The 26342-nt window shown below is 43.3% G+C and overlaps 1 protein-coding gene across 4 annotated transcripts in view; it reads right to left on the minus strand.

Moving 5' to 3' along the window:
• tnk2b (tyrosine kinase, non-receptor, 2b) overlaps positions 1-26342 on the minus strand; it is a 178832-nt gene that overhangs the window by 84827 nt on the left and 67663 nt on the right. For all 4 annotated transcript variants that reach the window (XM_048542028.2, XM_048542025.2, XM_048542027.2 and 1 more), the window contains exons 2-4: positions 25836-26013; positions 16739-16809; positions 1452-1661 (exon numbers count right to left, since the gene is read on the minus strand). In XM_048542028.2, the coding sequence (XP_048397985.2) occupies positions 1452-1661; positions 16739-16809; positions 25836-26013 (459 nt within the window). The remainder of the gene's footprint in view (positions 1-1451; positions 1662-16738; positions 16810-25835; positions 26014-26342) is intronic.

Consider the following 26342-nt stretch of genomic DNA (forward strand, 5'->3'; position numbering starts at 1 on the left):
TGTGGAGCGAACAAGGGAGTCACAGAGAGAGTGGTCTCTCCGGAAGGCAGACAAGGGTTCTGATGGAAAAATGTCTTGGGTGGTGGGGTCGGACCGTAGGTGGCGGAAGTGTCGGAGGAGGATGCGTTGTATCCGGAGGTTGGTGGGGTAGTATGTAAGAACGAGGGGGATCCTCTTCGGACCGTTGTAATGGGGGCGGGGAGTGAGGGATGTGTTGCGGAAAATACGGGAGACACGGTCAAGGGCATTCTCGACCACTGCGGGGGGAAAGTTGCAGTCCATGAAGAACATGGACATGTGGGATGTGCCCCACCTCTTCCACCGTTACATTGATGACTGTTTCGGCGCTGCCTCTTGCGCCCCAGAGGAGCTCGAACAGTTCATCCACTTCACCAACACCTTTCACCCCAACCTCAAGTTCACCTGGGCCATCTCCAACACATCGCTCACCTTCCTGGATCGCTCAGTCTCCATCTCAGGTAACCAGCTCGAAACTGATGTCCATTTCAAGCCCACCAACTCCCACAGCTACCTAGAATACACCTCCTCCCACCCACCCTTCTGCAAAAATTCCATCCCCTATTCCCAAATTCCTCTGCAACTCATATTCTGCTTGGGAACCCTGCAGCCCAATGGTATCAATGTGGACATCACAAGCTTCAAAATCTCCCCTTCCCCCACTGCATCCCAAAACCAGCCCAGCTCGCCCCGTCACCCCACTGCATCCCAAAACCAGACCAGCTTGTCCCCGCCTCCCTAACCTGTTCTTCCTCACCTATCCCCTCCTCCCACCTCAATCCGCACCACCATTTCCTAACTACTAACCTTATCCCGCATCCTTGACCTGTCAGTCTTCCCTGAACTGACCTATCCCCTCCCCACCTATACTGTCCTCGCCACCTATCTTCTTTTCTCTCCATCTTTGGTCCGCCTCCCCCTCTCTCCCTATTTATTCCAGAGCCCTCTCCCCATCCCTCTCTCTGATGAAGGGTCTAGGCCTGAAACGTCAGCTTTTGTGCTCCTGAGATGCTGCTTGGCCTGCTGTGTTCATCCAGCCTCACACTTTATTATCTTGGATTCTCCAGCATCTGCAGTTCTCATTATCTTTGATCACAATTCCACTATGCAGTTTGAATGGGCCAATGTAGAAAGTACACCAGGTGTCAAAACTTCGATAAACGGCAAATTGCAATCAATTATCCTGCTTCCAATCGGTCGATAATACCAATGCAATTATTTAACTTCCATTGGTGAGAATGGAAGAGGCCTTGTCCACAAATAAATTAATGACATCCCATGAGTTTAAAAAAAACCCAAAAGCATATAATGAAGGTATATCTTCACAATGAAAGGGAGGCAATCATTTACACCATATTAGCTTCAATTAGTAATGTTCATTTTTCTATTAAATCTAGGTTTTAAGACTCATCACCCTATGAACCAGTACTTACAATTTTTCCAGAAGGTGACAGCCATTCACCCCGTCTCACAACTCCAAAGGACCCATCACCTAATTTCTCATGAAGGGTTAGATCCTTCTCAGTGATCAAACATGTCAGTGTCTGGTTTCCTTCAGCTGGCGGTGGAGGAGTTGGTAGCTTGCGAAATGTTGCTCCTGCCTGAGTCTGCAATTCAGATTCTGGACGTTTTCCACTGAACACCTGAAAAATATATTAACAACTGTGAAGAGACAGACTCCACCTTATACAAATTTACATCAGAGTGCCCTTAGTAAATTGAAGGCAACTTCTTGTGGTGCAGTGGTAGCGTCCCTACCATTAGGCTTGGAAGCCTCGGTTGAAGTCCCACCTGCTCCAGAGAGATGTAATAACATCTGAACAGGTTGATCAGAAAAATATGTCAATGTCTTGCTGAACTGAAGCTCTCAGTAAATTCAAGCAAAGATAGCAAAGTTATCTTAACTGTGCCAACACAACATACCACAGACTCTCAGAATTGTTTCAACAGGAGGCTGCCATTCGGTCTATCGTGCCTGCACTGGTCTTATTACCTAATGCCAATCTCCTGACTTTTTACCCAAATCCATGCCTACTGTTTCTGTCCAAATAATCATCCAATGCCCTCTTGAATGTCTCGACCAAACCCGTTTCCATCACATTTCCAAGCAGGACATTCCATTTCCTCGCAACTCGCTGCTTGAAAAAGCATTTTCTATCATGGCTATTGCTGTGTTTGCACATTACTTTAAATCTCTGCTCTCTTACTTGCTTTTCCCCCATAGCAGAGAGATCTAGTAGGGCCTTTTCAACAGAAGGTTGCATTGATTAGATCCTGGTATAAATATATGGTCAATAACAAATGATGATGAATTGATTTATTTTCCCCTCAATTTTATTTTTCAGTTTCTTGTTAATTACAGTTTTTTTTATTGGTCAGAAAATGCAAGATGGCCTTCTTTTTCATCTGTGGGATTTTCAAAAATGGAAAGCACCTCTGTAAATTAACAGAGAAGCACAATGGGTTTCCACTGTCAAAGAATTAGAAATAACCATGGAAGGAACTTCTTCACGAAGAATTCAGACTGTATAATTCACTTACAAGGTTAGTTTCTGCCTCAGCCACCATATCAAACTTCAAGAGTAGGCAGATGGACAATGACATAATCTTTGACAGGAGATAGTAGGCAGTACAATTCAAACTAATTTCTTTCAAAAAAATTAAAAAGTCAACACAGAATAGCTGGACACTGCATTATTTCCACGTTCTAATTTTGAGAAGCATTGGGTTCTTGTACACTGTGATGCTCCAGACTCATTTCTTTCCCACTTTAGGTTTGTTGGGAATAAATAGTCCTTAAAAATATCTGACAGGGAGAGTTGGAAAAAATGGCTGGATTTGGACAATTTCTCGATTTTGGAAAGTTTGTTGTGAAATGTCTTGGAACTGGCGATCCAAACATTTAGTACACTGTGATACATCAACTGTTTTCGACAGTCAAACTGATGTTTGAAAAGAGTGCAAGGCAAAGCTTTTGAGACATTAAAAATGGTTTTATGGCTTTAATTGTTTGACAACCATAGTTTAAAAGAGATTGAGCCATGTAGTAAAGGTTGCCTAGGAACAGCCTCTGAAACAAAGTTACTGTTTCAGTTTGTACACCCAGGTGTATCAATTGAAGGAAAGACTTCCAAAATGTTGGCTGTGAAAAGAAAAATTTCTCTCTGTCTTCACATCCAGGATGCTCTTCAATGTGCAGTAGGGCACTGCCACTGTGCTAAATGGAACGGACTTCAAATAGATTTAGTAACTCAGATTGGGATCCATTGGGCACTGTGGGCCTGAGGTCACAGAATCATACTCAACCACAATCTCAATCAATATCAGTACCTAGAATATCCCCTATTTTACCATTACCATCAAATCAGGATATCAACATTTATTCAAGGAACAGTTCAGGTGCACATGCCAGGAATAGCATCAGACATATTTAAAAATGAGCTGTCAATTTGGTGGAGCTATAACACGGGACTACTTGTATGGCATCGGTGGAAACTGAATGCAATAGACAGAAATAAGCAAACCAAAAACTAACGTGATCTACACTCTGCAGTCCTGCCACATCCAGGTGTACATGATGGCAGGCATCAGGAGAATGAGGTTTCAGAAATGTCTCTACCCGTGAAGGGGCAGGGTGAGGAGACGTGGAATAAATGCGATATATAAGGTTTAAATATTTCATAAGTATGACCTTTATGGGAAGGGGATGGCCTAGTGGTGTCATCACTGCACTGTTAATCCAGAGACCCAGACAGTCATTCTGACAAACCGGATTCAAATCCTGCCATGACTGATGGTGGAATCTGAATTTAATAAAAGAAACTGGAATAAGAATCAAATGATGACCATGAAACCATTATTGATTGTTGGAAAAACAACAACCGTTGTAAACTGTATCTTCAATGTCGCTGGGTCAAAATCCTGGAACTCCCTTGCGAATAACCTGATTGGAGTACCCACACCATTTGGTCTGGAACCAACAATCCTGGAGAAACTCAGCAGTCTGGCAATTATCTGAATAACATCATATCAGAATCAAAACATCGTCTCTGTTTCTCTCTAGATCCACTGAGTTTCTCCAGCATTCGGAGAGTTTATTTCAGATTTCTAGCACTGCCATATTTTGCTGTTATTCATGTAAACTGTGGCATTCAAGAAAGCAACTCACCACTACCTTGCAAGGAATAATTACCTATAAGCAACAAATGCAGACATTGCTAGTGATTCTCAGATTCCATGAAAGAATATGGATGTGAGTTTGCTCGCTGTGCTGGAAGGTTCGTTTTCAGACGTTTCGTCACCATTCTAGGTAACATCATCAGTGAGCCTCGACGAAGCGCTGGTGTTATGTCCCGCTTTCTATTTATCTGGTTAGGTTTCAATAGAAAGCGGGACATAAACACCAGCGCTTCATCGGAGGCTCACTGATGATGTTACCTAGAATGGTGACGAAACATCTGAAAACGAACCTTCCAGCTCAGCGAGCAAACTCACATCCAGAACCTCGACCTGAGCTACAAATCTTCTTAAAACTCACTCCATGAAAGAATAAAAAAGAATGAGCATCAATTTTCTTTCAAAGAAAATGGTTAAAACTAGAACTCATCCTTAATGTTATTTTTCCATAACTGGGTATCTACTCAAACCAGGTAGCAGACAAAAGGATTACATTTCCAATATACTAAGAGCAACTTGTCTATTAGCTAATTCTAACTCTAGAAAGGGGGATCAAAAGACAACTGGCTAAAAATAATGCAGTGAGCAGGAGTACTTTATTTAAATCTGTTCTGTGCCAAAGAATTTCCTGAGACTTGTATCCACCCTGAATGATAAAAGCGGGTGTGTGTTTTGTCACAGAGAAGCTGCGATGTGTTGACTGATTGGTACCAGGACCTTGAGCTGCTGATTACACTATCAGCCACTGCTGCCAAAAACGGCAATGTACACATGTAATTTTAGAAGCTACTTAATCCTGGATTTCCTGTTTGTTTGCACTTCTGGCACACACAGCAAGAGACAGAAAATGGGGGATGGGGAGAGTAAGGAAAGACAAAGAGAGATTTTAACTCAAGATGTGACAGAAATTCTGGATCAAGCACATTATCATAAAATCATTGTCACAGATGTGATTACAGTTCACATCGTATCAGCTAATGAGACTTTGGTACCAAGCATAAACAATTTCGACAACAAAAAAGTAAAGCTAGCCAAATGATGAGTTCATAGAATGCTTTCAGGTTGTATTGTTAGAATAGTATCTCCCTAGAGCTAAACAGAGAACTGGAAAGAGACAGCTGAATAACGGACACATCAGCAGCTCCTCGGACAATGAAGTTGTGTGGAGGGACAGCCACCAACAAAAGAAATGAAGCATAGCTCCACAGAGGGGGAAGGAGAGGTGCAACTCCCAATCTAGAAATACCAGTCATACCCACCATATCACAGCTCTGGAAAACCGGAAGCAACAGTGTTTGATTAAAGCATGACAGCCCCTCTGTCAGACTCAGAACTGGACCTTCCTGGCTTTGTCTTTACCCTGATGATACCAAATCACAACAGTGTCCCCAGAGAGGAACAGCACAGCATTGAGAGTGTCCAACAGTTTGGCCACACTCAGAGGATGAAGGGACTCCACCAGTGATGAAACCCATGGGTCACTGGCTATATGGGTAATTTTATCTAATCTTAAAAATGAGTTTTAAAGTTGCTAACATAAAATGAATTTTAAAATTGCCAGTATAAAATAGGTTTTAAAATTGCCACTGTGTAGAGTTAAGTCCAGTATGCAACCTGTTTCCATACTGGCATACCAGGCCAATGTCAAAGCAGACCACCTATTTCTGCAGGAGTGCAGGGTCCCACGCCTCATCAGCTACAGGGAGCAATCGAGCTTATAGGCCTATGTGCCATCAGTTTGGTCAGGAGGAAACAATTACCATTCCTCTAGCCTGGGTATTTTGCTGTGAGGAGGCAACTTCATTGTCTCCAAGGTTAAGGGGGTGGTGGGCAAATACATTCTCATAGCAGACGTTATGTATTGAAATGGTCATCTGAGATTAATTAACACATATTCCCTGATGGTAAAGAGTAAGTGACTGCATGTCCTGTAACGGCTCCCACTCTGCTGGTGCCATTCAGGCCAGTCATTCTGGCTGGAGATTTCAACTGCATCATCAATGCGGCTAGACAATCCAGAGGAGCTGACAGCAAACTGGATTCCACATCCAGATTGCTGATGGAAACTGTTAAAATTGCCAAGATGCACAACATCATCAGCACACCTACAGACAGAGTGCAGTATAGATACATCTGGTCACAGTGAGACAGGCCTGTTAGGGATAGATTTCCTGTTTGTGCCCCACATGCTCTATGTCAGACCTGCCAACATTCTTTGCTGACTGTTAGCCGGCAAAAGGCAGCGGTCACCTACAGGATGACCAGCAGGCCAGCAAGGGAACATTGAAGTTGAATGTAAAACTTGACCCCAGAACACAAAAGGAGCTCAAAAGGGATTAGACAGGTTGGAGAACCATGAAGCCCCTCTGAGTCACCAGCAGACTGGTGGGTAACAGTCAAGGGGAAAATCAAGAGGTTCTTGATTCTCAAAGGTGTTCAAAAGCGGGAGAGAGAGAGAGCGCAAGAGCGACAATGAGAGCTGTCACAAAGTATCTCCAGGAGGTGAAGAACCAGCAAACCTCACTCTTTGTCTCGGAGTCCTCCAAATGGTTAGGAGTCCGCAATATACAGCACAGCTGGACGAGACATGCTCTCATTTCTTCTTCCAGAAGGTGCACAAGCAAAGCTCTGTGCTCAGCAACCTGAAGGGAAAAAGATGGCTTGGTAATGTCATCTCAGTCTGACATCCTGAAGATGCCAGACTGTATGACACAAAGCTCCCAGACAGCATGATCTCTCAGTTGTGCACACGGGAGAGGATGGACCCTGAATGAGATAAACAAGGCCCTCGAGTCCTCAGAAAAGAACAAAACTCCCAGAAACAACAGCTTACCAGCTGAGTTGTATTCAGCTCTGTGGGACTTTATTGGTCAGGACGTGCTAGTGGTGTATGACAGAATGCTTCTGGCAAGTAGCACGTGAGCATTTATGAGGAAAGGCGTTATCACCCTCACCTACAAGCAGAAGGGTGAGAGGGAAAATTCAGAAATTGGTGACCAATTTCACTGTTGACTGTGAATTTCAAAATCCCAGTTGGTCATCACCAACTGGGTCAGATCTGCTCTGGAATCAATAATTCACCCCCTAACAAACCTGTGGTGTGCAAGAAAGAAATGTCTTTGCCTTGTTTATTGTATAGAGTCAAATTGCAATGGTTTGTTTGTTTCTTTAAATTCCATTGTACAGAACCAAACTGCTTTAGTGACTATGTACGTATATAAAGATATTCTTTATGAATCGAGTATATTTTGAAATAAAAAAACTGGTATTATACAAAGGGATAGAGAATACAAATAACATCCCAGAAATAGCTGTAAATCAGGAAAGTGAAGGGTGGGAGGTATCTGAAGAAAATTAATTACCAGGGAAATGGTTCTGAGCTAATTACTGGAGCTGTGGGCTGACAAGTCCCAGAACCTGATTGACTTCGTTCTTGGATCTTAAATGGAATGGCTAATGACAGTAGAGTGGTAAATAATGAATGTAATTCCTGTATTCTAAAAGGGAGATAGAAAGCCAATTAGTTTAACGCCTGATTATAGAAAAGTTCAAGGTAATCAGACAGAGTCAGCATAGTTTTGTGAAAGTAAAAGCGCGTTTCACAAACTTGAAGTTTTTTTGAAGTAGTAACATGCTAGGTACAAAGGAAAATTGATGTATGTACTGTACTTGGATTTCCAGAAAGCATCTGATTAGGTGATATATCAAAGCTTATTGAGGAAAATAAAGGCTTATGCTGTGTTGGCATGGAAAGAAGATTGGATAGCCAACAGCAAACAGAATTGGCATAAATGGGTCTTTTTATGATTGGCAAGATGTGATGCGAGAGGGGATCAGAGCTGGGGTTCACCTTTTCACAATTTATATAAATGACTTGAATGAAGGGACTAACATTATGATTGGTAAATTTGCTAATGACAAAGATATGTAAGTTGTCAAGAGGAAGTAAGGAAGCTACAAAACGATAGATAGATTAAACAAGTGGGCAAGGATTTTGCAAATGGAGTATAATGTGTGAAAATGTGAAATTGTTCATTTGTCAGTAATTAGTACAAGCACATTATCTAAATGGTGAGAAATCACAGAACTCTAAGGTGCAGAGGAGGCTGGGTATCCTCATGTACGGACAAGGAAAAAGTTAGTACACCAGTAATTTGGAAAGGTGACAGAACTTTTTTTTTACAATGTGAAAAGAATTGAATATACAAGTCAGCAAATTATGCCTCAATTATGCAGGGCTTTGATGAGTCCACATCGGGATTACTGTGTGAAGTATTCATCTCCTTATCTTGCTAAAATAAAATGACCCATTTATGCCAATTCCGTTTACTGTTACCTACCCAATCTGCTTTCCACGGCAACACAACATAAGTCTTTATTTTTCTCAATAAGCTTTGATATATCACCTAACCAGATGTAAATGCATTGGACAAAGTTCAGAAAAGGCTTATACTAGCCTACAACCAGGAATGGGTAGATTGTCAAACAAAGAAAAGTTTGGAAGGCTTGTATCTGCTGGAGCTTAGAAGAAAAGGAGGTGTCTTGATTCAGACATACAAGATCCTGAGGGGTTTTGGCACGGTGCATCTGGAAAACATGTTTCCGCTTGTGGAAGAATCTAAAACTACAGATCACTCTGCAGAAATCAAGATTCTTACCAATTTTTATAGATGCACCATAGAAAGCATTCTATCTGGATGAATCACGGCTTGGTTAAGGCAGCCACTCTATCCAGGACCGTAAGAAACTAGAGAGTTGTGATCACATCGCAGTCCGTCACGCAAGCCAACCTTCTGTTCATTGACTCCGTCTATACTTGTCATGACCTTGGAATGGCAGCTGACACAATCAAAGACCCCGCCCATCCTGGTTTATAATCTCTTCCAACCTCTTCTGTTGGGCAGAAGATACAAAAGCTTAAACACACGTGCCAAAAGGTTCTTCGACCATTCTGAGGAAAGATCACTGGACTCGAAACATCAACTCCAATTTCTCTTCACAGATGCTGCCAGACCTGCTGAGACTGTCCATCAATTACTGCTTTTGCTTCCAACTTCACTACTGATGGCCACTGCAGGCTGAGATGTCCCTGGGCAGTGCTTGGTGCTCTGAATATGTTCCTGCAAGGTTCTTTATCAATGTGATGGTCTACTGCACTCTTCAAAACCTGACCCTCCAGCCTCGTGAAACTTGAGTATAATGAGGGCCTGGATAGGAATAGCTTATTGGGGAGAAGGAGGAGCAACAGACAAAATAGGATGAATTAAAGGCAGAGATGCAACTGAACAAAAAGTTGCCAGCCCTGCACAAGGAGACTACTTCCTCGCCCTCATGGGTGTTAGGCATTCCATTGCCCTGGGACACCTTGCTACTCTGTAATGCAGTTGCAGGCTTGACAAACTCTGTTCATGAGGAAACCCGTGTTGACTGCCTTAGGTGTCTGAGACCTAATTCGAAATCTTGCCACCTGTAATGTTAATTAGAGAGAAAACCTATCTTCATTTCAACGAAGGGAAAATTCAAACTTGAGTTACTATTCTACCAAGTGGGGTTTCATTCACAAAAGCTGAACTGGTTCCTGTTTTCCTCCTCAAACTTGAATGTCTAGTCCAAGTGCCTGCATTCACAGGCATACAAGGAACTCTTTGTGCAACATCAGACTGCTCTCAACGAAAGTTTAGGAGAAAAGCAGAAGCCTCACAAAGATGACAACCAGATTTTCTCCGCATCTTACATTTGTTTAGCTAATACTAGCAGATCTTTCAATACTGATCCAAATTGGGTATGTTATATTCTGTAGTTGTCAGCATCTAGTCAGACTATGAAGTAGCACCCCTTCAGAACATTCAGCAGTATGACATATAGGCTGGGGTTGGAACTCATTTACAGCTAATGTTTCTCTCTGGTTAGGAACTGCTTTCCATCTTGGACTACTTCACTGGCAACATTTCGTGAAGAACATTAAAAATAAAAGGCCATCTCTTTTAACTAAGTGAGTATCTCATTATTGATCAATTGACAAATGTTTGACATTATCACCTGATTTCATTAAGGAGTTTAATTAATAGCTTGTCACAAAGTTCTGTTCACCCATGTCTTTCTGCTAAATTTGTAAATTCTATATGGTATAATCCCCGATGACAATAAGGAGATTTGTGAATCACTACCAATGTAAATCAGCTACCAAGCAAATACTACTTTGAGACTGAAGTATCACTGACACTTGAAACTCAGAAAAAGTTAAAGACTACTTGTGAAGACTTCCAGACACAGAAGTGGGACTCGGTATTCAGACATAGGAGTCCCATTAAACATGCTCTGGTACTTCCAATTCAAATCAGATCCTCATTGTTAATTGTTACAGGTCTTCAGAAATCACAGCTGCCATGGCAATGAGCATTCCCTTCTCAAAAGGAACTCAGACAGATCTATGAAAATCACTGATACTTAACACAATTCAATTAAAGATTTAGTGCAATGGCACCAGGTTAGTCAACCAACATAACCTAATCAATAGGCTGTTTATATTACCAAGGACATGCTGTGGGAATTCCAAAAACTCTGACATGAAGTTGGAAACTGTACGAGATAATGCTGTAGCATTCTGACTGCATTATCATTTCCTACTGCATCCCCCCCCCAAGATATGTTTCAAATTGTGAACAATTCACTCACAAAAATCCATCCTATAATGTTGCTTTCTAAAACTATCAATTTTATCTTCCCCAGAAGGCCAGAAATAAATGAACATAGATATCTCTGATGGCTGTGAGAAGTGAAATTAGAACGAGAGGGAGGGATAGACCATGAAGGGTTCCAAGAACAAGGATGAGAATTTTAAAATCAAAACACTGCTAATCCAACTGCGAGTAGGTCAGGGGGAACCGGAATGATTGATGAATATTTGTGAGACTAAGGCCATAGGAATCAAAGTTTTGGAATCAAAGTTTTGGATGAACTCAAGCTTATTGAAGGTAGAATGGGGAAGATGCAGCTAGGAATGCTTTTGAATAGTCCGGTCTATAGGCACAGACATGAATATGGTTTTCAGCAGATGAGATGAAACTAGGTCAGAGTTGGGGGATGTTACAGAAGGTAGAAATGCAGAGTTTTAAAAACAGTGTGGATATAGCTGGTCAAAAGATGACCTTGGGGTCAAGTATGGTACAAAGGTTTGGCAGGGTGGGCATTTGGCTTCAGACATTCCCCAGGGTAAGGGAAGGAGTTAGTGATCGGGGCACAAAGTATGTCAAGTGCATGAAAAGAAAAACTTAATTGAAGGAAGATTCTACTCATCCAATTTTGGATGTTGAATAAGCTTTTGGATCAGTTAGCAACACCTTCAAGTTGACGGAGATGGTGATAAGGTACAACTACTTTTATTTTGAACTCTGTCATGGAACGAGCACATCACGGCCAAAGTCAGCACTTGTTGCCCATTTCGAATGGCCCTTGAAATGAGAGGCTTCTAGGGCCATTTCACATAGCTGTTGCTGGAATCACATGTAGGGTAGATCAGATAGGGGCATCTGACTCCCTTTCCTAAAGAATATCAGTGAAACAGATAGGTTTTCAGAACAATGTAATACAGTTCCAACATTACAATGACCAGCTTTGTTTTTTCAAATTTATTAACTGAATTTATTTACATACAGATCTCCAGAGCATTAGACTGGGATTTTTGGTTACTAGTCTCATGACATAATCACTATATCACCAACTTTCCCTGAGTACATGAGAACTAATACTGTGTGGAATTTTAACTATACTGTGCCTGTCCCAAGAGTGGAACAGGAAGTTCCAAGGGCCTTTTAAAATGGGCAACAAATGTTGACCTTGCCCACAATGTCCAAATTCCATGAACAAGATGACCATTTTGCTTGAATGACTGCTATTCTGGATGAAAGCAATTCAGATCAAATTCTGTTATTAACAGAATAAACTATTTATCATCACATACTTAACTTTAACAAATATCAAAGAAAAGAAAGAAATTCTAATCTACTACTTTCTGACTCAAACAATGCATTCACACTCATTCGTGATTAAGGCAGATGTTTTGACAGATATTATGAGTTGTAAAAAATATTGATGAGAACTAAATTCTGAAGATGAAAAATCCAGATCTGAGGGTGTCTCTCTCAGTTTCTTTTAATTTCAATAATGATTACTTGCTGTGCAGTGATGGCCGTAATTGACTATAATAGCTGATCTAGTGGATCCAAGTCTTTTCCTGTCAGAATTCTTTCTTCTAAGCTTTTTAAGTTTGTCTGTCTAAAAGGGATAGGAACGAATATCTTCAGTTGCAGTTTCAGGATGTCTCTGGCTACCCAATACATGCAACTTTGCAACTCAACCGATCAACAGGCTGTCACAGCAAACAGACTTTCCTGAACTCAAAGACTCTTGGTGCCACTCTGTCTCAAAGTATACTGCTCGTTGCTTCAAAACCACACATAGCCTTGCATAGCCAGAAGTTTGCACCACTTTACTGCTTTTTACTCCAATTTGCAAAACTCACCTGGTATTTTAGCCATATGGCAGTCTAAATCTCATTTCAGTTGATAGTCCAAATAAAATAAAAATATGCGGTTCCTTACAAAGACCTGAAGTAAATTTGTGAGCTGATGCATTACAAATTTAGCTTATTTGTTTAAGATATGTAAAACAAGCAAAAGTCAATTTATAGAGATAACTGACGATAAAACAATGTGGAGCTGGAAGAACACAGCAGGCCAGGCAGCATAAGAGGAGTAGGAAAGTTGATGTTTTGGGTCAGAAGCCCTCTTCAGAAATGGGGAGAAAGACAGAGGTAGGGGATAAATAGAGAGTGAAGGGGTGGGGCTGGGGAAGGTAGTAGGATGGTGATAGGTGAGTGCAGGTAGGGAGTGGTGGGGTGAATGGGTGGGAGAGATGATGGACAGGTTGTATCAGGTCAAGGAGGCAGGGATGAGAGGGACGATTGGACTTGGGATGAGGCTGGGTGTGGGGAGATTTTAAAATTGGTTAATTCCATGTTTAGGCCATTGGGCTGTAGGCTCCCGATGCAGACTATGAGGTGTTGCTCCTCCAATTTGCAGGTGGTGTCACTGTAACAGGAGTGGGGGTGAGGGGGGGGGGGGGGGGGGGGGGGGCTAAAATTGGTGACAACCAGAAGGTTTGTCACTTGTCGCAGAGTGAGTGTAGATGGTCTACAAAATGATTTCCGAGTCTATGCTTGGTTCACTGATGCAGAGGAGGCCACATCGGAAGCAGTAGGTACAGTAGACCAAGTTGATGGATGTACAGGTGAACCCTTGTCTGATATGAAAGGTTTGTTGAGGGCCTTGAAATGGAGGTGAGGGGGCAGGTGTAACACTTCCTGCGGTTGCAGGGAAAGGTGCCGGGTGTGGTGGGGTTAGTGGGGAATGTGGAGCAGACAAGGGAGTCACAGAGTGAGCGGTCCCTACAAAAGGCAGATAGGGATGGGTAGGGAAATAACTCTTCGGTTGTAGGGTCGGATTGTAGGTGTCAGAAGTGGCAGAGATTTATACATTGGAGAAGGAGGTTGATGGGGTGATATGTGAGGACAAGGAGGGGTTCTGTCATTGTTTTTGTTGGGGGGAGGGGGTATGAGGGTAGAAGTGGGGGAAATGCAAGAGATGCAGTTGAGGGCATTCTTGATCACCAAAGGGGGTAAGTTGCGGTCCTTGAAATAGAATGGCATGTGTGATGTCCAGGAGTGAAATGCTCCATCTTGGGAGCAGATGCGGCAGAGGCAGAGGAATCGGGAGTAGGGGATTGCATTATTTCAGGAAGGTGGGTGAGATAAGGTGGAGTCCAGGTAGCTGTGGGAGTTGGTGGGTTTGAAGCAGATGTCGGTTTTAAGGGCGAGATAGAGACAAACAGGTCCAGGAAGGAGAAGGGGGTATCGGAGGTGGACCAGGTGAATTTGAAGTTGGGGTGAAAGGTGTTAGTAAAGTTAATGAACTGTTCAAGCTCCTCATGGGAGCACGAAGCAGCCCAATACAGTCATCAATGTAGCAGAGGAAGAGATGGAGAACAGTACCAGTGTAACTGTGGTAAAGGGACTGTTCCATGTGTGCCACAAAGAGAGAGGCATAGCTTGGGCCCATGACCATCCCCTTAGTTTGCAGGGAGTTGGGGGAGTTAAAAGAGAAGTTGTTCAGGGTAAGGGCAAGTTGTGTTAAGCTGATAAGGGTGTCGGTGGAGGGGGACTGAATGGACCTGTGGGAGAGGAAGAAGCAGAGGGGTTTAAGGCCACCTGCATGGGGGATACAAGTGTGAGAGGACTGGATGTCCATAGTGAAGATGAGGCATCAAGCTAAGCAGAGAGGAGTTCAGAGCGGCAGGAGCAGGCAGAGACAATGGGTCGACCAGGGCAGTCAGGTTCGTGGAGGATTTTGGGAAGGAGACAGAAACAGGTGGTGTGGGGTTAGACCGCGATGAGGCTGGAGGCTGTAGGTGGGACATCACCTGAGATGTTGAGGTTATAAATGGTCTGAGACACGATAGTTTGGTTATCAGGGGTGGGGTCATAATTGAGGGGGCAGTAGGAGGTGGTGGTGTCAGAGTTGGTGCCTGCCTTCAGTTATATAAAAGGCCAGTGCACCATACCATCACTGCACCCACACCTTATTTGAGAGTTTGATGGTGAGATTATGGTTGAAGCAGAGAGAACAGAGGGCTGCGAGCTCCGTGGAGGAGAGATTGGAGTGAGTGAGGGGGGTGGGGGGGGAGGAGAGATTGGGGCAATCCATGTCACAATGGCAGTTGGAAATGAAGAGGTTGAGGGAGGGTAGAAGGCTGTGTCCAGGAGGATGAGGATTGTTGGAGGTGGGAGAAGGGGTCTATAGAGGGTGGGTTAGACTCCCTGTTAAAGAAATAGGTGCGGAGGCAGAGCCAGCAGAAGGAGTTCGACATTCAAACATGAACAGAATTCATTGGTATGTGGGTAGGGCGATTAATGGAGAGTTCTTTGCTAAGGACTGATCGCCCTCAGTGAGGGGGATGTCTTAGGGAATGGTGAAGATACGGCAGGGTTTGGGGCTGGGGCTAGGTGTAGAGCTGGGTGTGGGTGTGGAGACTGTCTCGGGAGTGCAAGTGACATGAACAGCGTTGGCAGAAATGAAGAGGTTGGTGGCGTCAGCAGGAGGCTAAGGTAACCCCAACCTCAAATTCATCTGGACCATCTCTGATACCTCCCTCTCCTTTATGGACCTTTCCATCTCCATCCCTTGTAACCACCTCAAAACTGACATCTTATTCAAACCTACCTCCTCTCACCCACCCTCCTGCAAGAATACGATCCCTTACTCCCAATTCATCTGCCTGCACCACGTCTGCTCTTAAGATGGAGTGTTCCACTACCAGACATCCCAGATGTCCTCCTATTTAAAGGACGGTAACATGCCCTCTCCAATAATCAAAAATGCCCTCAACTGCATCTTTTGCGTTTCCCACACTTCTGCCCTCAAACTCCTGCTCCCCCAACTAAACTAAAGACAGTATCCCCCTTGTCCTCATGTATCATCCCACCAACCTCCGCAATGAGCACGTCATTTTCCGCCACCTACAATCCAACCCCACAACCAAAGATAGGGGTGCAGAGGGAAATCTGTCTTTCATAGGAACCATTCAACTCTGCGACTCCCTCGTCTGCTCCACACTCCCACTAACCTTACCACACTCAGCACCTTTTCCTGCAACCGCAGCAAGTGCCTCCCCTGCCCCCAGTCCTCCTCCCCCTCACCTCCACTCAAGGCCCTTAACAAACCTTTCATATCAGACAGGGATTCACCTGTACATCAGCCAACTAGGTATAATGCATCCACTGCTCCCGATGTGGCCTCCTCTACATTGGTGAGGCCAAGCGTAGACTCAGAGACCACCTTGTAAAGCATCTGCGCTCTGTTTGCGATAACACCTTCCAGTCACCAACCATTTTAACTCCCTGCCTAGCCACCCTGAGTGACATGTCCATCGGAGGCCTCCTGCGGTGTCACAATGACACCGCCTGCAAACTGGAGGTGCAACACCTTGTATTCCGCCTCGGGAGCTGACAGCCAATGGCCTAAACATGGAATTTACCGTTTTAAAATCTCCCCACCCCAAACGTCAGCCCATGTCCAATCTTCCCTGTCATGCCTGCCTCCTTGACTTGACACAACCTGCCCATTTTCTCTCCCACCTATCCACCCCACCCGTCCTACTGACCAACAGTCACCACTCCCTACCTGCACTCATCTATTACCATCCCACCTACCTTTCCCAGACCCACCTGTCCTCTTTCCTCTATTTATTTCTGAGCTCCCTTCCCGCTCACCATTTCTGAAGAAGGATCCCGACCAAAAACATCAACTTTCCTGCTCCTCTGATGCTGCCTGGCCTGCAGTGTTCCTCCAGCTCCACACTGTTGTCTCTGACTCCAGCATCGGCAGTTCTTACTATCTCTATAAGAGATAACTGCTTTTCCACAGAGGACAGAATCAGAAATTCCTTTCCACATACACAATAATAAAATAGACAACAGCCACCAGCATACCTTACTCATCCACGATTTACGCTTGCACACAGCTCTCCTTCGTTTTACAGCTTCCCATAACCTCCGCTGGCCTGTGAACACACGATGGAAGTTGTTATTTTCTCATGAATAGCTCTACTTCCAGTAGGAAGTACTAACTAGCGAAAGGTTGCAGTTTCACCTGGTTAGATGTGCAGTGGTAATGATAGGGGACATATCTTTACCTAGCAATAATATAGTCAGTAATCAATTGATTATTGCAAATGATGCACTCCTCCCTAACATTTCCTCATATACTGTCCTCTTCCTTTGTATAACTGTGTAACTGCCAGCCCTGAACTATTAACTAAAACTCCTACAAATTAATAATTCACAGAAAATGATTAATCAGACAATATTAAATGAGCCAGCTGAACATGTGCGAACTCTCCCCAAAATATATGCTATACATGAATAACACAAAAGACACCTGCATGGATCTTTCCAGTCATGGCAGCCAAACATTTCAATTGGTGCCAGTATGGGGGGAAAAAAAATGTCAGTTTATATGCTCACCTGTAAAGATTTCTGAGCAGCCTACTCTGGCACCTTTAAAGGCTCCTCAGTCCGACAACTTTATGTTCAATTTCACAGGTTGCAATGCACGCAGCCTGAGCCCTGCCCTGTAGGAGACCAAACCTGTACTGAGATGCTGAATGAGCCATGATGCCTTGAGATAAGTGTGTGAATTAGGTTCTTGTTTGTTACCTTCCCTGGAGACCAGTAATTTTTTAAAAAGCTATTTGAATTGCCAGTAAAATGCAGAAAGGATTGTGGATGCTAAAGATCTGAAACAAAAACAGAAACTGGAGAAACTCAGGTCTGGCAGGATCTATGGTGAAAAAGCAAATTTAACATTGAGTCCAGTGACCCTTACCCAGAAGGGTAACTCTGCTTTCTGTCTGCAGATGTTGCCAGACCTGAAGTTCTACAGAAATTTCTATTTTTGTTTGAACTGTCAGTCAATGATTTAAAGAAGTTGTATGACAAGATGTAAAGTTTAAGGACTTTCTCTGTACCTCAGTAAGCAAGATCCATTACATGTTGGCTAGAAAGAAACCTATACTTTAAACGAAAGAAACAATGAGACTGCATACAAAGTTTACAGCACACTCTGAAAAGGATTAGAATCTATACAGGATAGAGTCCACAGTCACACCCAGCTTTCAATGGGTTCACATCTTCCGAATTTGCCATGTCATAATTTTAAGTGACCACCAAAACATAGAAAATAGGAGGAGGAGACGGCCATTTGGCCCTCCTAGCCTGCTCTGCCATTCACCTTGATCATGGCTGATCATACAACTCAATAGCCTAATCCTGCTTTCTCTCCACAATCTTTGAATATATTCAAGAGGTGGCTAGATACAGACCTCAGGTGAACGGGATCAATGTTTTGGCATCACCTACTTTCTGTGGTAATGAATTCCACAGGCTCACCACTCTTTGGGTGAAGAAATGTCTCCTCATCTCTGTCCTAAATGGTCAACACCAAATCCTCATCCTGTGACACTTGGTTCTGGACACACCGACCCCAGGGAACACCCTTCCTGCATATATCCTGTCCAGTCCTGTTAGAATTTTGTAAGTCTCTAGGAGATCCCTCATTTGTCTGAACTCCAGCGAAAACGATCCTAACCTAGTCAATCCATCCTCACACGCCAATCCCGCCATCCCTGGAATCAGCCTGGTCAACCTTTGTTGCACTCCCTCAAGAGCAAGAGCTTCCTTCTGCAGAAAAGACGACCAAAACGACACACAATATTCTAGGTGTGGCCTCACTAAGGCCCCATATAACTGCAACAACATATCCCTGCTCCTGTACTAAAATTTCTCACAATGAAGGCCAGCATACCATTTGCCTTCTTTATCACTTGCTGAACCTGCATGCTTACCTTCAGCAATGAGTGCACAAGGACACCCAGGTCCTGCTGCACACTCCCCCCTCTCAATTTACATCCATGCAGATGGTAATCTGCGTTGTTCTTGCTTCCAAAGTGAATAACTTCACATTTATCCAAATTATACTGCATCTGCCATTGATTTGCCCACTTATCCAACCTGTTCAGATCATGAAGGATCTCTGCATCCTCGTCATAGTTCATCCTCCCATCCAACTTGGTATCATCTGCAAACTTTGAGATGTTACATTTTGTCCCTTCATCCAAATCGTTAATATATATCGTGAATAGCTGGGGTGCCAGCACCAATCCCTGTGGCACCCCACTAGTTAGGGTCTGCCAGTTTGAAAAGGACCCTTCAATTCTTACTCTTTGTTTCCTCTCTGCCAACCAGTTTTCCATCTATCTCAACACACTTCCCCCAATCCCATGCACTCTAATCCTGCATATATTCTCTTATGCAGGACTTTGTCAAATGCTTTCTGAAAGTCCAAATATACCACATCTACTGGCACCCCCTTGTCAACTCTATTAGTTACATCCTCATGGAATTACAACAGATTTGTCAAGCATGATTTCCCCTTCGTAAGTCCATGCTGACTCTGTCTGATGCTGCTAATGTTTTCTAAACGTTCTGCTATAAAGTCCTTGATACAGATTTGAGAATTTTCCTCACTACCCATGTTAGGCTTACTGGTCTATAATTCCCTGTTTTCTCTCTACTTCCCTTTTGAATATTGGAATGACATTAGCTACCCTCCAATTCGCAGGAACTGTTCCAGAGTCTGTAGAATCCTGTAAGATGACCACCAACACATCTACTATTTCTGGACCCACTTCCTTAGGCACTGTGGGATGTAGGTTACCAGGCCCTGGGGATTTATCTGTCTTCAATCCCATCAAGTTTCCTAGCAACATTTCTCCACTAATAGTGATCTCCCTCAATTCTTCCCTCTCACTAAATCGTGTATTCTTCAATATTTCTGGTATCTGATTTGTGCCCTCTTTTGCGAGGACAGAACTGTATGTTCAGTTGCACAGCTGTTCCTAAGTCCCCTATTATAAATTCCTCCATTTCTGTTTTAACCATGGAAGTAGACACTTCGGTACAGCTCATCCATAGCCACCAGATATCCTCAATTAATCTAGCCCCATTTGCCAGAATTTGGTTCATATTCCTCAACATTTCCTATCAGATACCTTTTAAATATTATAATCATACCAGCCACCATCACTTCCTCTGGCAGCTCAGTCCACACATACAACATCCTCTGCATGATAATGTTGCCTCTTTGGTCTCTTTCAGATTCTTTTCCCCCCCTCATCTTAAACATGTGCCCTGTAGTTTTGGATTCTGCTATCCTGGGGAAATGGCCTTGGCTATTCACCCTGTCTATGCCCCTCATAATTTTATAAGCTCCTATAAAGGTCATCCCCTCAGCCTCTGACACTCTAGGGAAAAACAGCCCCAGCCTATGCAGCCTCTCCCATTAGCTCAAACCCTGCAACCCTGGCAACATCCTCCTAAATCTTTTTTCATTGAAAAAACTCAGGAGACAAAAGTATGCCAACAAGTCTACCCAAATGTTCGTGACTTATTTTCCAGATGCAAATATTTTGAACCTTACTCCCTCTAAGGCTCAACCAGGGCCTTACTATCTCTATGGCAACCAAGCCTCACATGCTGGTTGTCAGAAAGAACACAGCACAACATTTAAAAAGAATAGGAAGGGGGGAAAGAGAGGAGGGGGTGTAGCACTACTAATCAGAGAGGGTATCACAGCTACAGAAGCTTCCATTGTCGAGGAAGATCTGCCTACTGAGTCAGTATGGGTAGAAATTAGGAACAGCAAGGGAGTAGTCACCGCGTTAGGGGTTTACTACAGGCCCCCCAATAGCAGCAGGAAGATTGAAGAAAGCATAGGTCGACAGATTTTGGAAAAGTGTGGACGTAGTAGGGTTGTTGTAATGGGTGACTTTAACTTTCCTAATATTGATTGGAACCTCCTTCAAGCAGAAGATTTGAATGGAGCTATTTTTGTAAGGTGTGTTCAGGAGGGTTTCCTAACGCAGTACGTTGACAGGCCGACGAGGGGAGAGGCCATTCTAGACTTGGTGCTCGGAAACGAGCCGGGGCAGCTATCAGATCTTGTGGTGGGAGAGCATTTTGGTGATAGTGACCATAACTGCCTCACATTCTACATAGCTATGGAGAAGGAGAGGATTAGGCAAAATGGGAGGATATTTAATTGGGGAAGAGGAAACTATGATGCGATTAGACAGGAGTTAGGAAGCATGGACTGGGAGCAATTGTTCCATGGTAAGGGAACTATAGACATGTGGAGACTGTTTAAGGAACAGTTGTTGCGAGTGATGAGTAAATATGTCCCTCTGAGACAGGCAAGAAGGGGTAAGATAAAGGAACCTTGGATGACGAGAGCGGTGGAGCTTCTTGTGAAAAGGAAGCAGGTAGCTTACATAAGGTGGAGGAAGCTAGGGTCAAGTTCAGCTAGAGAGGATTACAGGCAGGCAAGGAAGGAGCTCAAAAATGGTCTGAGGAGAGCCAGGAGGGGGCACGAGAAAGGCTTGGCAGAAGGAATCAGGGAAAACACAAAGGCATTTTACACGTACGTGAGGAATAAGAGAATGGTCAAAGAAAGAGTAGGGCCGATCAGGGATAGCATAGGGAACTTGTGTGTGGAGTCTGAGGAGGTAGGGGAAGTCCTAAATGAGTTTTTTGCCTCTGTCTTTACGAAAGAAACGAACTTTGTAGTGAATGAAACCTTTGAAGAGCAGGTGTGCATGCAGGAATGGATAGAGATAGAGGAAGCTGATGTGCTGAAAATTTTGTCCAACATTAAGATTGACAAGTCGCCAGGCCCGGATCATATTTGTCCTCGGCTGCTTTGGGAAGTGAGAAATGCAATTGCTTCGCCACTTGCGAAGATCTTTGCATCCTCGCTCTCCACTGGAGTCGTACCTGAGGACTGGAGAGAGGCAAATGTAATTCCGCTCTACAAGAAAGGAAATAGGGAAATCCCCGGCAATTACAGACCAGTAAGTCTCACGTCTGTCGTCTGCAAGGTGTTGGAAAGGATTCTGAGGGATTGGATTTATGACCATCTGGAAGAGCATGGCTTGATCAAACACAGTCAACACGGCTTTGAGAGGGGTAGGTCATGCCTCACAAACCTTATCGAGTTTTTTGAGAATGTGACTAGAAAAGTTGATGAGGGTCGAGCTGTGGATGTGGTGTATATGGACTTCAGTAAGGGATTTGATAAGGTTCCCCATGGTAGGCTCATTCAGAAGGTCAGGAGGAATGGGATACAGGGGAACTTAGCTGCCTGGATACAGAATTGGCTGGCCAACAGAAGACAGTGAGTGGTAGTAGAAGGAAAATATTCTGCCTGGAAGTCAGTGGTGAGTGGGGTTCCACAGGGCTCTGTCCTTGGGCCTCTACTGTTTGTAATTTTTATTAATGACTTGGATGAGGAGATTGAAGGATGGGTCAGCAAGTTTGCAGACGATACAAAGGTCGGAGGTGTCGTTGACAGTATAGAGGGCTGTTGTAGGCTGCAGCGGGACACTGACATGATGCAGAGATGGGCTGAGAGGTGGCAGATGGAGTTCAACCTGGATAAGTGCGAGGTGATGCATTTTGGAAGGTCGAATTTGAAAGCTGAGTACAGGATTAAGGATAGGATTCTTGGCAGTGTGGAGGAACAGAGGGATCTTGGTGTGCAGATACATAGATCCCTTAAAATGGCCACCCAAGTGGACAGGGTTGTTAAGAAAGCATATGGTGTTTTGGCTTTCATTAACAGGGGGATTGAGTTCAAGAGTCGTGAGATCTTGTTGCAGCTCTATAAAACTTTGGTTAGACCGCACTTGGAATACTGCGTCCAGTTCTGGTCGCCCTATTCTAGGAAAGATGTGGATGCTTTGGAGAGGGTTCAGAGGAGGTTTACCAGGATGCTGCCTGGACTGGAGGGCTTGTCTTATGAAGAGAGGTTGACTGAGCTCGGTCTCTTTTCATTGGAGAAAAAGGAGGAGGAGAGGGGACCTAATTGAGGTATACAAGATAATGAGAGGCATAGATAGAGTTGATAGCCAGAGACTATTTCCCAGGGCAGAAATGGCTAGCACGAGGGGTCATAGTTTTAAGCTGGTTGGAGGAAAGTATAGAGGGGATGTCAGAGGCGGGTATTTACACAGAGAGTTGTGAGAGCATGGAATGCGTTGCCAGCAGCAGTTGTGGAAGCAAGGTCATTGGGGTCATTTAAGAGACTGCTGGACATGCATATGGTCACAGAAATTTGAGGGTGCATACATGAGGATCAATGGTCGGCACAACATTGTGGGCTGAAGGGCCTGTTCTGTGCTGTAGTGTTCTATGTTCTATCATGGGACAGTCTTAATTTCTCCATTTTAACTGAAGTTAAAAGGGGCAGACCAAAACTATCATCTCTCAAAGCCTTGCATTCGCAATACATGGGGCGGCATGGTGGCTCAGTGGTTAACACTTTAGCCTCACAGTGCCAGGGACCCGGGTTCAATTCCAGTCACGGGTGACTGTCTGCGTGGAGTTTGCAACTTCTCCCCGTGTCTGCGTGGGTTGCCTCCGAGTGCTCCGGTTTCCTCCCACAGTCCAAAGATGTGCAGGCTAGGTGGATTGGCCATGCTAAATTGCCTGTAGTGTTCAGGGGTGTGTGGGTTATAGGGCGGTGGGTCTAGGTTGGATGCTTCAAGGGGCGATGTGGACTTGTTTCCACACTATAGGGAATCTAATCTAATATTTCAAGTGGGGAGTTATCATTTTCAAAGGCTCCATTTCCAAATTCTAGCACAAGCTGGCAAGTTTAGTGATTTGTATTTCACTTACCAACCCACACTAGCCATTTCCATCTTAGATCATAGCCTACATTAAAACTATAAGCACTTCAAAAGTAATTGCTACAATATACTTCTGGATGTCCTAAAGAAGTGGCAGGCAGCCATTTAAATAGCTGAAGCTTTTCTTTCTAATTAGAAAAGCCATCGGTTAGAAAATTAATTGGATAGCATGCAAATAGTCATCCACTTCAAGTCACAAATTAATACTGCATTAAATGCCAAAAGGCAGCCAGAGAGACACTTTGCCATGATATCCTGCTAAGTAGATTTGAACAGTTTAAATTACACATTAAAGTGACAATAATTATGGAATGGAAAAGTAACTCTCAGCTGGGGCTTAAATCAAGAGAAGCAATTCTCAGCCCAAATCCCACACAACCCGAGCTAAAACATCACAGCACATACTTGTCTTGCACGTCACTAAACGGAACCCGAGAATCCACATGTTGGGGTAGGCCATTTTAATATCCTGACATTCTAATGACATAAGAGGCCCTGGAAGAGAACTTGTTGGTGAGGAAACCTCTTGCAAGCTTCATATGACTTTCAACATTGCAAATGGTCGATAGCATCTTGCAGGCTTTAAAGCTAACAAAAGACCATCAGAGGCCTTCCAGTTTCATTATTTTTTCAGTGGCAGAGGAGCAATCAAAGCTTTTTTTTTTGCACTTTCAGCTATTTGTATATGCCTCTTCATAGATCCAGGTGCAAATAAAGCTGAAATCTGACCATAAGGAATCACTAAAATGCTTTTCAAAGAATATTTCTCATACTACTGGTTGGAGGAACAGAACTCCTGCATAAACACAGTCTTTTATACACTTTCATGTAAAGTTATAGTTGGACAATCAGTCAATTCATGGAACTTGCTTCTCCAGCCAGAACTAAATGCTACAGAATAATTCCTAGCACTTAAGTCATCAAAAGACTTCAAAGATAGAGGTTTATGAAAATCCACAGTTAAAGAAGAAAATTTTTTTTCCCACAAAATGCGAATGAACCAGTGCTCTCATTCCATCAAATTTCCAAAGAACTGTCCCTGCCTTGGCCAAATAACACTGAATAAAAACATTGATCTGGAAATCTGGACATGTAGTCAGGTGTGCACAGTTTGTCTTTACTGTTTCTCTAATCTCCATGTGTTCATTTTGAAATTGAAGGCAAGAAAGCTGTTCTAATTTTAATTCATTTGTTTCAAAACAACTAATTACCAAAGCATGTTTGATGGTAAGATTGTCTGAACATCAACCTGGATTTCACTGGATCAACTAGAAATTGATGTTCTGTGCTTCATTTCAGAATCCAACAACACCTTGTCTTTGTATACTGTCTAAAGATTATAGGTGGTATTCAGGTTGTAAACAGGTTCCATTCTTGAGCCCATTCTCAAGTCAATTTGTGTGCAGGCTGGAACACATGCAGGACAGTTTAAAAGTAGCAGTTCATAAGAACATGTTTGTAAATCAGATCTTTAAAATTACACTCCAGTATGAAACTGCATTCATTAGTATGGATTTTTCTAAGTCAGGTGCTCATAAATCAGGGACCCCCTGTATAGGACATCCTAGGCACTTCACAAGAACATCAACCAAAATTCAAAACTCAGATACATATTAGGACAGATGATCAAATATTTGGTCAAAGTTTTCAGTTTGAAAGTGCACTTTAAAGGAATAGGGAGTGAGGCAGAGAAAGAATTCCGGAGCATAGGGCACAAGGTGCTGAAGGCCACCAATGGTGGGGAAGAAAAACTGGGGAGGTATAAAAGGCTAGAATTATAAGGTCACACAGAATGTGAAAAGTTGTAGGGCTGGGGGAGGTTCCAGAGATGAGGACATTAAGGATTATAAACAAGGAAAATTTTACACCTGAGGCTTTGTCAAACTGCAAGCAAAGATAGGTCACTGAGCACAGAATTGCTAGGTGAAGGGGACTTGATGTTAGGTTAGGGAAAACAGAGAACTGGAAGAGTTCAACTTAATGGAAATGTAGAAAGTTAAAGATAATCCAAGAGAAAATTGGAATTGTGAAGGCCACCGGAAACAATTATAGTTAGAAGTGCATTGCGAGGCCAAACAGGTGTATTTTGCTACTTTATTATAGTTTTTGTTAAGTTTGCTTACACACATATATTGATCAAGACTACTCCGTTGGAACTAAAATATATGCAGCATTTTCTTTAAAAACGATTTCTATGTGCCTTTGAGTGAATTTTTTTTTGTACTATGAAATTCTACATAGAAAGAAACAAAATATGTTCTTCTGCAAAGAAAAGCACTTACCAGGACGGCCCATTCCTATTTTTTCAAGATCCTCATTTTTCACATAGTCAAAGTGAGAGAGCCGGGTAACATTGAGATCATCACGGATGCGGAGGAAATACTGCTGCAACTGTACCTCAGTGAGGAGTTCAAGAAGCCACTCTGTTCCCTCATCTGACTGCATGCTCCCACTGAGCTTCTAGAAGATAAAAGGTGCACAAAAACGGCATTAGAACCCTATTCAGCACGTGGCAAGAAACACTAGAGAATGCAGAAATGATACAACACCAAAATATCAGAGAAATAATTCACTACTTAGTGAAAATGGGGAACAGAAAACATTTATAAAATCAGAATTATGGATTTAACAAAAGGTGCATTATGCACCAGAGTGCAATTTGAATGCTGCAAGGAAATGCCTTCATGTGGAAGACATTATGCTTTCCCTGTTACTGCATTTGATCTAAGTTTGGACTTCTTGCAATTTTCATGCAGTACATCAGTGAGGGGAATAGAACCCTCTTATGC

This window comes from Stegostoma tigrinum, chromosome 14 (genome assembly GCF_030684315.1).
Source record: "Stegostoma tigrinum isolate sSteTig4 chromosome 14, sSteTig4.hap1, whole genome shotgun sequence".
NCBI classification, from domain to species: domain Eukaryota; kingdom Metazoa; phylum Chordata; class Chondrichthyes; order Orectolobiformes; family Stegostomatidae; genus Stegostoma; species Stegostoma tigrinum.